Source organism: Poecile atricapillus, chromosome 21, assembly GCF_030490865.1.
Source record: "Poecile atricapillus isolate bPoeAtr1 chromosome 21, bPoeAtr1.hap1, whole genome shotgun sequence".
NCBI lineage: Eukaryota > Metazoa > Chordata > Aves > Passeriformes > Paridae > Poecile > Poecile atricapillus.
The window spans coordinates 8520586-8536839 of NC_081269.1; the positions used below are offsets into that span (position 1 = coordinate 8520586).

General features: G+C 44.9%; 1 protein-coding gene across 2 annotated transcripts in view; it reads left to right on the forward strand.

Moving 5' to 3' along the window:
- Positions 1-16254, forward strand: part of CLIP2 (CAP-Gly domain containing linker protein 2) — a 60037-nt gene that overhangs the window by 38156 nt on the left and 5627 nt on the right. For both annotated transcript variants that reach the window (XM_058854482.1, XM_058854481.1), the window contains exons 7-14: positions 1082-1185; positions 3141-3201; positions 9063-10007; positions 12137-12194; positions 13520-13603; positions 13991-14147; positions 14626-14785; positions 15677-15862. In XM_058854482.1, the coding sequence (XP_058710465.1) occupies positions 1082-1185; positions 3141-3201; positions 9063-10007; positions 12137-12194; positions 13520-13603; positions 13991-14147; positions 14626-14785; positions 15677-15862 (1755 nt within the window). The remainder of the gene's footprint in view (positions 1-1081; positions 1186-3140; positions 3202-9062; positions 10008-12136; positions 12195-13519; positions 13604-13990; positions 14148-14625; positions 14786-15676; positions 15863-16254) is intronic.

Below are 16254 nucleotides of genomic sequence, written 5' to 3' on the forward strand. Positions count from 1 at the left end.
GATATCCACTGGAAGTGTCAGATCATAATGCTGCCACTGTGTGTGAAACTTGGGCTCTGAATTTCTGCCTTTTGTGTGGTGAGTTAAGCTGAGGCTCTTTCTCCACATCCCAGTGTCACATGTTCTACCTCTGCCCCGAGCCAGGAGCTGGAAAAAGTCTGTGCCAGATAAGAGGCAGTAGATAGTCTGTGTCTGGTGGATCAATACATTTCAATGCTGAAATGCAAGTGTAACGCAAATTTGTTCCCCTCAGCCACTGAATCTGGCTGTGGCTGTGACTGCATTGCAGTGATTTTATGGTGCTGAGAACATCAGTTCATATTCCACTGCTTTCTCACCAGAGAGGATGTTTTTATAACCTTAATAAAGGCAGGAAATCTGGAAGGAAAACAGGCTGATCATATTAGGTTGGTGTTTGTTTATTTGCTTGGTTTTTGCTCAAGCATTTGTACAGAGGATATTTTATGTTTTAAAATGCTTGAAGAGAGTTGTGTTTGTGCTATTTGTCAGTATGTGGTTCTTCAGTGTCTGCTGTTGTCCTGAATTCTTGTGCTTGTAAAGCCCAGTGAGCTACCTGGGAGAAAGGATGACACTGTATGTTTGTGTGGTGGGTCACACCTGCCTGTCAGAACTGCAGGAGAAATTGGGAAATCAACTGCAAGCTGACATCCTTCTTGTGTGTTGTGTTTTCCAGTAATTATCAGTAACAACTGAATTAACAGAAATCTGAAATATCTCTCTTGTTTCATGACCGAGGCTGAATTGCACTGGTAAACTCTGACCAGATTTTCAGAACTTTTCAGGCTTCAAGTTCTTAATTCTAATCAGAGCTGGGTTCTCTGAAAGGGTCAGGTCAGAGAGGCACTGAAGCATGGATCACTTCCAGCTGCTGGAGACAGAGCAGTTTTTATTGTCTTGATCCCTACATCCTAAGCTCTTTGGAAAATGTGCTGTTACCACAGCATCCTCTGAAACAGATCATCAAAACTTCCTGTTCCCTACTTCTGACCCTTTTTTAAACAGCTTTATACTACTTCAGACATGGCTAATTTTTGTGTCTCGGGCTCCTTTTTTGCTCCAGTATGTCACAGAGGCAGAAGGAAACCTCCAGCGAGCACGAGCCTTGGTGGATGGGATGCAGAAGGAGAAGATTGAGCTGTTGAACCAGCTGGAAGAGGAGAAGAGGTAAAGCAGGATGGGTGTGAAGGAGGTGAAGTCATGTGTGGACAGTGATAAAGCCTTCAGGTGGTTTTGGCTTAAGGATGAAATAAAAATTGGGTCATAAACAGGCATGTGCACGTTGGGCCATCACAGACCCTCCTGTACAACCTGGATTTGCTGAAGACCCTTTCCTCCCCTCCAGTTGTGATGGGCTGATCTTGAGGATGTTCTTTGTGAGGAAGGGAAGGCAAACTGGAGCACAGTCTGACTGTAGTGTGATCCACTCTCTCCCCGCATCCCAGAGACCCCCATCTGTGCAGATGTCATGGTGCACACATTTCCTCTCTGGATAAGAGTGAAGACCTGTGTGTTATTCTTGGAGTCCAGGTGCTCCATGTATGTAATTAAACTCTTCAGTGGGAATAGAAACACATTTCTGTGTATTAAATAACTGAAAATAGTGTTTATTTCAATTGACTGATGCCCTTCCTGAGGATGAAATGTTCTTTCATGCAGAAGTCTCCCCATACTCCTGGTAGGCAGCTGACTTTCCCAGCTCCAGGCAGCCCTTTAACCCAAGACAGCTGAGTTTCCCTCTAAATATCAACAGATGCCTCCCTCCTCTAATTAGAGGAGGTTTAGACAAGGAAGCTTGTTTATGAAGTTAGTTTATGTACACTCACAGCTATTTTTATCTGTAACAGAATCATAGTCCTTACATCTGGCTACTAGCTAAACATCCTCTGTCTTTTTTTTTTTTTCTGATCAGTAAAGAGAAAAAGAGGGATGAGGCTAGCAGAAAATGGAATTATTTTCTACTGTTACTGGCTTCTCTCTTCCAAAAGAGAAGAGTTTCCTTGGCATGTCTCTGGTTTTATTTGCATTTATGCATGACTGGCCTGTGCAATCTGTGGGGAAGGCTCCTCTGTCTGCCAGGGTAGCTCACAATTTCCACGCTGTGGAAACATTAAACACTGCCCACCCTCTGCCAAGGAGGCAGAGGATCCAATTCCCTTGGAATATTTTGTATGGACCCTGTGCATTTGGCACAGGAATTTCCCAGTGCAGGATAATAAGGTTTAAATAATCAGTGAAACCTTGTTGTGGTTTGCTTGTTTTCAGGATCCTGTGTCAGAGAACAGGAGTTGTGTGTCTGAGAGGATGTGCCTTGTAAAAAGGCCGTGTTTGTGTGTGAAAAGCTGATTATAACTGTCCTGCCTCATGGGTCTTGCTGCTCAGTTACTGCTGAGCTGTTTGTATTGAAGAAAGCTGACCTAGAACAGAGGCTGGACAGAGCTAAGAATAAAGTAGGTATTTATTAAAAGGCCTTAAAAGATACACCCTGAGCAGTACAAGAGCCTGGCCAGGACTACACCCAAGATGGACCTAAAAATGGTCACAAAATTGATGACTGGTCATGAGGTCTCACATTTTTATAAGTTTTGGTCCATCTGCATATTTGGATTAATTGTCCAATTACAGCTCCAGGTTATGAAGTCCCACCCTTCTTGTTTTCTCTCTTCAGCCCACTGTTGTTTCTGCTTTTGGGCCTCAAACTGTGATTGTCTTTGGTATTAAGATAGAAAAGGAATTGTTTTGTCTGCCTGCTCTGTGAAGAGAGCTCACTAACACTTCATATGAAGCCCAAAACTACACAGCTAGGAAACACAGAATATGAAAAATATGAAAGCTAAAACTTAAGGCATCAGCATCCAAAGGTGGTCTGTATCCCTCTCCTCTTAGACTTTGATTCTGCAGACCATGACATGATTTTTAATACTGGGTGGGTGGTTTTAGAGCACAAAAAGCTTATCAGTAGTTTTTGGGCAGCTTTTCTGTTTGTTGGTAATGATCTCTCCACTGATGGTTGCAGTAATCCATAAAACCTGATTAATAGTGAAAATATGCCATGTCTGCTCAGACAGAGGGTGCTGAGCTGAGTGTTCCTGATTGCTCTTTGTGTCCCTTTCCTTCCCCAGGAAAGTGGAGGACTTGCAGTTCCGTGTGGAGGAAGAATCCATTACCAAAGGGGATCTGGAGGTAATTCCTTATCAACTTGTCAAAATGTGGGGTCCAAAGTTGCATGTGGGGCCTCACTTGAGTAACTTCTGCCACCTTTTCCTCCCCTCTAACAATCCTTTATTGATGGCTTTGGACCTGCAGGGAACACCGTGGTGTAAATGGTGAGGATTGTTCTTTGGTGTGGTGCCCAGTGTCTGTTCACCCTTGGAGCTGCCTGGAGTTAGTCTGTCACTCTGAGTTGTTAAAATCTGTATCTGAATGTGTTGGAACTTAGGTTTTTCCACTCTAGAAATGAATTGACAGTTCCATTCCTGTCCCTGCAGTGTCCTGCTCTTAGCACACGGAGTCTCCTGGTTGGATGCTGTGTAATATGAATACAAAATTCTGTGTATCCTGAGGAATCCTCATGTGGAGTTCACTGCCCAGGAGTGTGGGTTTGACTCCAGGATTGAAACCCTGTCAGTGGGAGGGGCTGTTGCTGAGTGATGCTGTTGCAGTGAACATCGTGCAAACTGGAAGTGATGTTGGGGTGAGGTGATGTTGGCCCTTGAGTGGGAGGCTTTTCCTTGGGGGAGAAGGAAAAGAAAATCTTTCTGTGAAAGCAAGGCTCTGCTCTCCAAATGTAAATAAATAAATCAAGGGCGTTTTCCATCTCTTTAGCTGGAGTGCCAGGTTAGTAACAGCCAGAAATGTCAAGGGCCCTGCTCCTGTGCTTCACTGTCACTCACAGCAATAAAAGCCCAGGAAAATAGCAAAACTAGGAAATGGATATGTTGCTGTGGCTGTGATCCTGTTGGCATAAACCTCTCTTCCTTCATCCAGAAGCTGAAGGAGATGTTTGACAGGGTGTAAATTAGCAGTGAACTGATAGCAGACCTTTGTGGAAGCACAGCAAGTGCAGTCTCTGCCTGTTGTGTGGGTGCAAAATCAGATTTCTGTTCATCCCTGAGCTGACAGCTTTCCCACAGTGCTTTAGAGAAGGGTGGTTGATCTGTGCATCATTTTCTTTCAGAGCAGTGAATTGTCCCTTTGTAAGCTCCAAGTGTTTAAGCCTGGCTGTGGAATTATGGCAGTGGGACCAGGGTTAGCCAGATGATATATTTGGATGTATTTTTGTTTTAAAAAAGCCACCATGCTTAGCAAAATGATAATCTGCTATGGATAAGGGCTCCTATTCTCAGTTTGGGACTCGCAGTCTTGGATTTAATTTTCCTTTGGGCTGGGAAGGAATTGTTTTGCAATGGGGATATGGCCAAGCTTTCAGCAGGACATCATGGTCCTGTCCTCACTTCCATGCCTGTCTGTAGAAAATAATTTAAGAAATGCTTGATTTCCTCTGATCCAGGGAAGTGGCATGCCCTCCATGAGTCCAGAATCAGTCCCAGCATTGGCAGAGGGTTTTGCTGGGGCCATTTTTTACATCTTGTCTGCCTAATTTGCATGCTCAGACTGAATGACTGACCCACTAGAGTTAATTCTCACCTTCCTGCTTTTTTTATGGAGACAGTTAAGCTTTCCAGAAGCAAGTAATTAACTTAGAGAAAAAAACCCAGAACTCCTTATTAGAAATCAGGAGGATAAGAGCTCCTTCATGTTGCAGTGTGTTTCCTGGGAAATGGTTTTCCTTGATATTCCTTGTGTAAAATTGCAACAAAGTCAGGCAGTAGCTGCAAGCACAGCCCTTGGCATCCCTCTCTAGAGCTGAGCTAGCCAAAAGCAAAGTCCAGTGGCAGCTGCCTGCTTTCCTCTGGTCTTGTTAGTCCTCTTACAGCAGCAGTTTTTCTAGGTATTCAGAGAAGAGTGTTCATACTGACTTGACAGCCAGTGGCAGACATGATGACATTGGTAAGAACAGATTCTTGCTCTGGGGTTTCTGCTGAAGGCTTGGCCAAATCCCCTGATGTTTGTCCCAGTAGCATGTTTTGAACAAATCTAGGGCTCTTGGGTGTTGAGCACAGCAGACAGCATCCTTGGAAACAATTTGACCAAAGAAGTCCATGTGTTGGTGGCCTGAAGATAAAGATCAAGGTTTTGGACCTCTGATAGAGGGGCTGTGGCTTTAACCTTGAAGTTTAGTTATGAACTCAACCCATTTTTGATCCTGGTTGGCAGCTGATGCTCTAGTGATTTGGAAGATGAAAAACAAATGTAGGAAAAGCTTTCAAGAAAGACTTTTTGTCGTGGGAAGACTGTGATTTACAGGAAATGTTACCCTCATCAAGGAACTCTCTCATGCTCATCTCCTGGATCCTGCAGCATGCCTTGAATGCCAGTGGGAAGTCAGTTTGTAATTTGTGAACAGTAATTTAAGGCTAATAGCTGCAAGTAAATCTGAAATTCATATCTGGGCTTCCTCAAAGTGCAGAACTGTGGATTTGAGGTTCTGACTCATACAGGCTAGTACTAGCAAACCAATTTGCATAAAACTATACAGGATTTAATGTAAATCTAAGAGTTTAGGACTGTAAAACAGTTAATCTATTTTTTAATTGTTTTTTGGTTGGTTGGTTGTTTTTTTCTTCTATTTTCATATGTTTTTCTGGAGTTGGAAGATAGCAGAATTAATAGATACTGAGCAAGAATTTCAGGTGGGACTGAGAGCTTGATTGGGCACTTGTGTTAAACTCCAGAGCCTGGAGAGAATCTCTTTGAGAAGTCCAGAGGTGAGTTTTGTAATAGGTCAGCATGCTCAGCTAGCAAATATCTGATGTGCTGCCACCAGTTAATTAATTGGTATCAATGGAATATTTATTCCTCTTGATTAAAATCAATCCTGGAACTCCCTGTCGAGATGTGAATCTTAGGGCTTTGCAGGAAGCAGAATTAATTTTATTTAATTAATTAAATGCCTTTTTTTTCTTAATTAGGATGCAATAAACCAACTTTTGCACTTAAGTTATATAATCTAGGGTTTTGATAACATTTGGGCTCTTGAATCCACATCTTTTTTTCCCCTCCTTCAGGGGTTAAATAAGGCACATAAAATCCAGAGCCATGTGAATATAAATGGCAGTTTTGTCACCATCTGTGAATACATGTACAATGTTATTTTGCAAGCACGAAACATGGATTTTTTTAAACTTCTGTTTCTATAATTTGTACACAACTAGCCAAGCCTTGCTTTATTGTAGGGCAGGGCTGAAAAATCCTTACAAATGGTTCCAACAGAAAGAGAGGGGGAAGCAAATAATTATTTGGAAAATGAAAGGGGAAAAAATGGAGGTAAAAATGGTCCTGAGCAGGTTTGTTTGCTTTTTGTTAGATTAATTTTATTGTTTGATAGATTAATTAAGTTTAAGGAAAATGTGGGTTTTGTAAGGCTAAAAGATGTGAAGGCCAGAGTGTGCACGAACCTTCCTGTGTCTCCTCTCTTTTATTTATAGGGAATTTTACAAGATATTACAGTGGTGGTTGTGGAGTGCTGAGCTTTGCCACCAAGTGCAGCTTTGTGGTACTTCAGCTTTAAAAGTGAAGGGCACTGAGGCAATGCTCAGAGCCAGTGCTCCTGGATTTGGGTAGATTACATGAACTTTTTGTGCACAGTTGAATTTGTCAAAGAAAAGACCCCTTGAAAACAAACCAAACCAACCAACCAAAAATCCCCAAACCAACCAACCAAAAAAAGCTCTGTTTTCTTGTGCCAAAGTCAGTAGAGTCTTACTGTACAAAAATCACTTTGAAATTCATGTCAGGCCCATTCAAACTCAAAGCACTGATTTACAGAGCAGTTTGGTATCTCAATTCCCTGATCTTTTCAGTGCAGTGTATTTTTTGTTTTACAACATGCCACGTACAGCATGACCTGAGGTGTTTTATCCCCACTTAGGGTAGGACTCACACTGTCTCCAAAGCAAAAATAAAGGTTGGGAACATCTGACTCTTTCCAGTCTACCTTGTGATTCTTCTTGAGGAAAGATGTGGAGAATCATTGCAACCTCTTTGCATTCTCTGTGTGTACAAGGGCCTTGTACTGGTGAGAGCTTTGCTTTTTGGGAAGTGTCTTCAGTTGATGCAGCAAAACACTGAAGCAGGTTTCTAATGCAGAAGGATGCTTTCCTATCACAGATTCAATTTTCTTATGAAGAGCCACTACAAGTACCACGTAAAATCCCTTAGGGACCATTTTCTGTTTGGTTGGATTTTTCCTCCTTGCTTGGGTTTTTATTCTCTTCCTGTTGTGAACTGCCTTTCCTTGTCTTTTATGCTGGAGATGATGTTGCAGCCTTCTCTTTCCCTCTCTCTCTCTCTCTCCCTCCCTTCCCCTACTCCCATCTCCACTGTTCTTTTTTCCCTCTGTGTGAGCAGACTCAGACGCAGTTGGAGCATGCCCGAATACGGGAGCTCGAGCAGAGCCTGCTGTTTGAGAAGGCACAGGCTGAAAAACTCCTCAGAGAATTAGAGGACACCAGGGTAATGGACCCTCACTTGCCCTGCCTGCAGACAGCGCTTGCACTGCCCTGGTGCTCATGATGCCTTGCTTTGGGTTTCTTTCTTTTTGGTTTTTTGTGGGGGTTGATTGATTTTGGCTTGGTTTTTTTTCTGTTTGTTTTGTTTTTTATTTGCTCTCTTTCCCAGAAATAGTAAACTATATGATTTCTAGCTTTGCTTCTCTTGTGGGGAACTTGTTTCTCAGACTGAGTTTGCTTCCCTGCCCCACGCCACCATCTGACACATGAGCTCTTACAATTCATACATATCCCAATAATATCCACACCCTGCACAATTCATTCTGCTTCGAGGCTCCCCCAGGCTGTAAGAGGAAATAACATTGCAATCAACATTCCAGTCTCCCCTGCTCCTTGTGGGAGCTGCCATCTGAAGTGGAAGGTGCTGCTGAATGCAGGTGGGCCTGCAGCAGGACAGGCTGCCCAGAGGAATCCTAAAAGCAGCCAGATGTGGAAAGGGCTTTTTCATGCTCATGTGGTGTGGGATGCAGCAAACTTGCTGCAGCGTGAGCAGCAATGGGTTTGAGAGCTGTAGAAAACACAAATGTGAGGGTCTCCAAAAGGTCTGGATGGTTTGAAGCACCCTGTGCCCATCTAAAATAATGACCACCAGCCTCCTGGGCTGATGGCTGCTGGGGAAATGGCAATTGAAAGGGAGTGAAATTGATCTCTTGGAGTTTGCCTCGCTTTCCTTCTTTCTTTTGCCTTTTTCTAATATTTCATCCTCTTCTCCATCCGTAGTGGCAGCACCCTGTACTCCCTGTGACGTGCAGGGAGTTCAGCCCTGCCAGGTTACATTCAGATGGCAAAACATGGATCCATAGCCCTTAAGCTCAATGTGTACCATGGCCAGATTTTATTGTCTTGCATCCTCTAGCCTCCTTTGTTATTTTGACTTTGCTAATAGACTCTAACAAGTACTCATATGTAAAAATCCCTTTTCCTTTTTACACCAGGGTAAACAAATTCTGTTACAGAAGAGAGGTTTGCAGGCTGAGGATTGCTGAGCAATAAAGAAAACATGATATGCTTAATGCTGGTTTTGATGCTTGTGAAATTCTTGCATGTGCAGTCACATCTCTGTGCATCATCTGGCAAGATGCCTGGTCTGGAAACATAATGCCCTTCCAGGACATTATTTTTCATAAACCACCGTTGCTCCCTAGTGAATTTCAGGAGTTATTTCCAAGGTGTTTTTCTGTGGAAAGCAAGAGGTTTGTATTAGGAAAAAATGAATTGCAATTGGCACAGACATAAGCGCGAGGTGTCGGCGTTGGTTACCCTGGTGCAAAACTGTGCTCAGGTTGGAGGGCACCGGGCGTTCTTTACCTCTTTATTTGAACTTTGACTAATCTACCTTGAATTTATTTCCACTGGAGAACGCTCACTAAAGGGGAGAGAGGCGCTGACTTTGTGTTCTCTGTCGCGTTGCAGTTAACCACGGTGGCGGAGAAGTCCAGGATCCTGCAGCTGGAGGAGGAGCTGAGCCTCAGGCGCAGCGAGGTGGACGAGCTCCGGCAGTGCCTCCAGAGCTCCCACCAAGCAGAGACCCCCGAGCACAACCTGGGCTTGCAGTCAGAGGCTCTTCGGCTGCGGGATCAGCTGCTGTCTGCCAACAAGGAGCACCAGAAGGAGAGCAGCCAGCTGAAGGAGAAGTACGAGAAGACGCTGAAGAAGTACCAGCAGGAGATGGAGAAGCTGAAATCTGTCAATGAGAAGTACTCACAGGAGATTGTTGATCTAAAACATAAAGTTCAGCAAGCCACTAATGAGAACATGGGGCTCATGGACAACTGGAAGTCCAAGTTGGACACGTTGGCTTCTGACCACCAGAAGTCTCTGGAGGACCTGAAAGCCACACTCAACTCGGGCCCTGACACCCAGCACAAGGAGATTGTGGAGCTGAAGGCAGTGGTGGAGAGTATAAAGTTGGAGCACCAGCTTGAGTTGGAGAACCTGAAAGCAAAGCACGACATTGAGACAGCTGTCCATATAAAGGAGAAAGAGAGTCTCAAACTGAAGCTGCAGGAGGCTTTGGATGAAGTGGAAAAAAGCAACAGCAACTGGAAAATGCAACTGGAAAGCAACAGCAGTCAGCACCTTCTTGAGCTCCAAGATGTGAAGGACAAGTGTCGAGATGCTGAGCTGAGGGTGCATGAACTGGAGAAACTTCATGGTGAATATACAGATCAGACAGAAGCAATAGCTTTCTTGAAAGAGCAGATATCTTTGGCTGAAAAGAAGATGTTGGACTATGAAACATTACAGAAAACAGAAGCCCACAGCAAACAGGAAATCCAAAGATTGCAGGAAAAAGTGCTTGTCTTAGAGAACAAGCTGCAGTCCATGGAGGCCCTGCATCCTTCTCAGCATGCAAATGTATGGCTTCGGGGTCATTTTGCTTGTTTATTTTCACTCTTGGGAACTCCTCAGCCGCTGCCTTGTGCAGTTTTCTGAGGGCTCAAATATCTGGATGGTTTTTCCCTTCCACTGAGGGTGCTCTTTCTGCACTGTATCTCCATGCTGAAAGTGTCTTTCCACTCTGGAAAGCCACTACAGTGGGACAATTAGGAAAAAAGGAGCAAGTGGGGCCACACCTGGGTTTGGAGGCTGCTGTGACAGCAGACCAGGGCTGGCATGGTTTGTCAGGGTGGGCTCTCATCCTAGTGGCACCAGGCATGGGGTAATAAAATGCTTGATTGAATATAAGACCAGGGAGGGCTAAAATAAGAGTGGTAATATGAAGGGGTCAATTTGCTGTGGCCTTTGTGTCTCTTTAAGTCATTCTTTTATATATATATATATTTTTATTTTTTTTTTTGACTATTTGCCACAGGATGCATCATCCCCCCCTTTGTGCATGGCACAAGGAATCGTGGCTGGTTCTGCACTGTAGTGAGCAGGGAGATTGGTACTCATGGCTCTGGGCTGGGCCCCTATTTGTCTTTGGATTTTGCATGAGAAATGAGGAAAAGCCCAGTTTCCATCCTGTGGGGATGCAGAAAATTAAAATAAGCTGTGAAATGTGTGCATTTTAAGAATACTGTGTTGAAATTTCAGCTGGTGATGTAGTTTCTGTTCCAGACAGAGATGCCAATGAAATGAATTCAATGCCTGTGTTTAACTTCCCAGCATGAACAGCCCCACTGAAACCAGTTGCACCTCCAGGGAGCAAAGTCAAACCCATGAATTCCACGTTAAGTCAGAACTTCACACCTTGGAAACAGGCACACTACAACAGAGGCAAAGGCCAAGGAGGAATCTCCAGCATTTTTAGTGTTTGAAGGGTTGCTCCAGGATGTTTCATCTAGTAAGGACAGTTGGGAACAATAAGTACAGCCAGGAGCCTGGGAAAAAAGGGGTTGTTATTATAATATGTAACACATTATAGCCAATATTCAAACAGGAATGAATAGAAAAGAAGCTGGAGGCTTGTTCCAGAGCCCTTTAGATAAATGGAAGGGCTCTGGGGAATATTGATAGTGGATTAGAAGCAGGGAAGTCTTGAAGTAATTATTTCAACTATGTGTCAATTAAAATTGGGAGATTATGGGAAGAAATGCATGGGTGAAAGCCTTTGAGTATCATGGGGCAAGTTCTATTTAAAATTGTCTTAGTTAATTTGAAGTGACTGCAGTATTCACCATTCAAGTATTTTAAACAAGCAAAGGTGTCTTGTGACACCCTTTCCTAGACCTTCAAGGAAGAACTACAACTGTGCTTCCCAGGAATGGTTAAATAGTTATTTCCATACCAAAAATACATCAGGAAACACACACATCTCCTCTGGTGCTGCTGTTTGACTTGTCCCACAGCCCAGACTTCAGAGAAGTGACCCTGGAGCTCTGGACTGTGGTGGCCACAGCAACTGTGTGTGCTGAGGTCCCAGCAAAGGCTGTTGGATGGGAAGAGGTGTGAAGGGCTCAGTTTTGGCCTCTGCCACAGAAAGTTTGGCACTGAAAGCTCTGCAGTCTCTGGCTTTTCATTGAAGTATAGAAAAGAGGATGGGGAAAAAAGCAGAATCCCCTGTATGGACCCGGCATTTGCTTGTTATTATTTTTATGAATGCATTAATTGTATAAAATCAATTATTATTTTATCAATGTTTTTATAACTTTGGGCACAGCTAGGTTCTAGAGAAGTTGAGGAACTTGTTGCCTGGTAGGTGTCAAGCTGCATGCTGGAGAGCATTTGCAGCTGGATATTTGGGATTGAGCAGAGGTGTCTGAGGGACAGCAGCTCTTCCATCCCTCTGGAACCAGAACTGGTGGGGAAAAACCTGGGCTCTGTTCCCTCTGAGTGAATCCTGCTGTTGTGTGTGAGCACTCTGGTCAGCCTCAGTAGTACCAGCTGGACAAGTGGCTCCTCAAAAAAGCTTTTATTTCCCTCTTGGGAAGGATGTAAAACATCCTAACGTGGACACGGATGGGGCTTTGTGGTTGTTAACATTTGCTTTGAATCTTTGGGTGAGGGGTTGGTTTATATCTTATATTTTACATTTATTCTAGATGATTGAGACTAATGATATTTCAGAAGAAAAGATAAAGATGAAGCAGACTATGGAAGGTATGAAGCTATTATTTTTACCCTGTTCTAGTGACTTGTACACTTTCTCTTCTTCTGACTTTCTGCTCTTGCAGGGATGGCTGCATGGCAGGGGTTTAGGAAATCATCTGTCAAAATTTGCTGCATGACATTTGTTGTCTGGATTTGTTTTTTCCTTGTGATCAAGCTGAGCATATGCAAGGGTGGATGTTTTTACCTGTGTTAGATGCTCTCCATGCAGATGGTGCAGGTTTGAGACAGATCTGGGGAAATAGGTGCATTTCCATCCCATCACTGATTTTTACAGCAGGTAAAATTCAGGCATTAGATGTTATTTGGTCACAGGAGAGGAGTGGTAATGGTAGATATTCAAATAATGATAGTTAACTTTTTATTAAGCTTACTATAAATCAAATCCATCCTTTTAACAAAATGTGAAATTTATACACTCAGGAAATTTGTATAAAGTGTTCTTCAAACTGAACCATACTCAGCCCCCTCACAGAGGGTGAGCTGTAACACTGAGTCTGAGCAATAGCAGAGATGGATTCAGAGGTGTTTTGTCCTATTTCCATTGCCCCCAGTGCAAGCCAGGCATTGTCCATAAGCCTCATCTGCCTCTGCAGATCTGGGATTCTGTAGAACACATCCATGTTACTCCCCATCCATGGAAGTGCCCAAGGCCAGGCTGGACAGGGCTTGGAGCAGTCCAGGATGAAGAGCAAAGATATCTTCCAGGTCTAGTGGAAGATGTCCCTGCATAAAGCAAGGGTGTGGAACAAGATGAGCTTTAAGTTCCTTTCCAAACCAAACTATTCCATGTTTCTCTACCAAATTGTTTGCTGATTGACAGGTAATTCCTGCCTGGTGATGGCAGAGCTTAACTAGATCCAGCAGCCGCTGCTCTAAATGGCCACTCAGTGCACGTGTGCATTGTTTCCACACTGAATAAAGCCTGGAAAGATGTACTGGAAACAACCAGGTCACATTTGCACCACAGAAGCATCAGACTTCAGATCTACAGCTCTGAGCATGGAAATGCATCAGTTCATCAGAAAACATGTCTTTTGAAACAGTCCCTGCCTTCCACTGTAGGATTTGACACAAAGAAACGTGCTAAAAGCTCCTTTTGGGTTTTTTTTAAAAATTAATGTTTTATTGCCTTTTTCTCCCTCTTCCTTTGTGGTTGCTTTCTTAACCCTGTCTGGTACAACTTCCCAGTGTGCATCCCAGCTGCAAGTGTGGTGAGATGCAGTGTGTGCCTCCATGCTGTGCACCTGACACCTGCCCAATTTACACAAAGCTTTTTCCAACCCTCTAATCTTTGTCTTTTCATTCCCCCACAGACCTCCAAGACAAGCTGAGTAAAAGAGACAAAGAAGTGTCATCCCTGGTGACCCAGACTGAAACTCTAAGGGCCCAAGTAAGTGGTAAGTTTCCCTAATCCAGTGTTGGTGGGAATGAAATGTTTCCCTGCTTGTCTTATGCACTGGTGTTGAACAAGAGCCCAGAGCTGAAATAAGCTGATGTAAAACATGATGCTGCTGGTTTTTGAATGGTTATTGCTGGTAAAAATTAATTCAGGAATTGAACACAAACTGCAGAAGATATTTGTGTCCTGTGAGGGAGGGTTTGGGCTTGTTAAAGCTAATGAGGCAGAAGTCAGTCGAGCTGGGTGTGTTGTTTCCAGGATCAAGCCAGTCAAGAGCTCATCAGGTCTGTGCTTTTGGGAGTAGGGATTGGGAAAAGGCAAAAAGCAGGAATTTAAGTAAAGGATTAAGTGACCTTTCTTCCCCTGAATCCTCTGCTTCTCATAGCTTTGGAAAATAAATGCAAAACAGCAGAAAAGAAGGCTGATTTGGTGTTCAAAGAAAAGAAGAGGTTGGAAGGAGAACTGGAAGCCTTGACCAAGAAAACACATGATGCTTCAGGGCAGCTGGTCCTGATCAGCCAGGAGCTGCTCAAGAAGGAAAGGTCGGTGTGCAGGTCTGGAGGACAGAGCTGGAGACAGAGGGGCTCTGTGTATATTCATGTTCTTCCTGGATGCTGTAATCAACCACCAGAAGAAATGTAGGGTTGCACTGTTGAAATCCAGCCCAAAGCTTTCCTGTTCCTTAGAGATGCTGATGTGAGAGTTGGAGGCTGTGAATTCTCAAAAGGCACTGCCCTTTCACTGCTTGCCAGGAGCTGCAAGACAGCTCAGTTCCCGTGTAGATGCTGAATGAAGTCATCTCCAGAGCCAGCCAAGCTGCTGCCCTGCTCCCAGGCTGTCCCTGAGCTGGTCCCAGTCTCAGAGCTGGCAAAGAGGGACGAGAAAAGAGCAGTGGGGGTCAGGTCAGATGTGCTCACCAGCCTTTCTTTGGATCTGTAGCAAAGGTGGGGGGGAGCACAGCAGAACTCCAGTGGTGGGTGGGCTCTGGGAATTGTTCATCTCTTGCTGCTGCTGTTGCAGGAGCCTGAACGAGCTGAGAGCGTTGTTACTGGAGGCAAACCGGCACTCCCCGGGGCCGGAGCGGGACCTCAGCCGGGAAGTGCACAAAGCTGAGTGGCGGCTCAAGGAACAGAAGCTCAAAGATGACATCAAGGGGCTTCGAGAGAAACTGGTTGTGCTGGTGAGGGCACTAAAATCCCTTCTGGGCATGGCCTAGAGGCTGAAGGGCTCTAGGTCTGAGCCCTTCACTCCTGTTCCAGATATTTGTGTTTTCTTTTGTGCTGCTGAGCATCTTTTGGGAATTCTCTTGACAACTGAGCTGTGGCCTGGCTTAGCAGCACCTCACTAAGCAGCAAAGATATCCATATGTCATGTAATCACAGAATATCCTGAGCTGGAAAGGCCACAAGGATCATCAAGTCCAACTCCTGGCCCTGCTCAAGACACCCCAACAATCACATGTGGCTGGGAGCACTGTCCAAATGCTCCTGGAGCTCTGGCAGTCCTGGGGCCATGCCCACTGCTCTGGGGAGCTTGGGCAGTGCCAGCACCCTCTGAGGGAAAAACCTTTCCCTGATATCCAGCCTAGACCTCCCCTGACCCAGCTCCAGCCCTTCCCTGGGTCCTGTCCCTGATCTCAGAGAGCAGAGATCAGTGTGTGCCTCTCTGCTTCCCCTCGTGAGGAAGTTGTAGACTGCTGTGTCCTTCTCCAGTGTTCTTCTGATCCCACAGCTTTTAGATTTATGGCTAAATAGGGCTACAATCTGTGGGAGAAACTGAAAGTTGTTCAGCTACCCCACGCCTTTTCCATATTCTCTGATCCAAGAATAAGCAGTGTCCTCAAATTCCCGGGTACTTCAGCGTCCTCCAGTGGCTGAGATGTGAGGAATTGATTTGAACTGCTGGGAGCAAACTGGAGCTGCTCCTGGTCCCTTGATGCGAGCTGCGCTCTGCCCCCTCCCGCTGCTGAAATCCCAGTGCGGTTCTAGGCATGATGTGGATTTCCACCTCGAGTTTCTGCAGCTGTTGGTTTTGATATAACATCTTTTGATTTTCCCCTTGCTGCCTTAAGGACAAGGAGAAGTCAGTGATGGACCAGAGGCGATACTCGCTGATCGACCCCTCGTCAGAGTCGGAGGTGATCCGGCTGCAGCACCGGCTCGTCAGCACGGAGGATGTGCTGCGCAACGCCCTGGAGCAGGGACACCAGATGGAGAAGCTCATGGAAGCAATGAGGCTCTCCTCTGAGAAAACACAGGTAGAACATCCCCAAACAGGGTTGTTTCAGCCCTCATCAGTCCCCCTGGGGTCTTGCCCTGTGCTCAGGGGGTGATGCCGTCAGCTGGGTCTCCTCGTTGCTGGGAACAGCCTGACAAAGCCTTGCTCTGTAGATGCAGCCTAATGCTGTAAAATCCCTGCTGGTTGGTAATGACAGGTCCCTTTGAGCTCCAGAGAATGGCTGCCAAACATGGGGAAGTTGCACTGTAACTGTTCTTTATGTGTACAGTATTGTCTGGCTGCTCGTGTTCATAACACAGAGGTTGAGGTTTTTCTGACATCCCTCTTCTTTGAGAGATTTATCTGTGCATCCCTAAGCAGAAACTTTGCAGGTGACTGGTGATACCCATCAGGTACCTGCCTTTGGCAGAA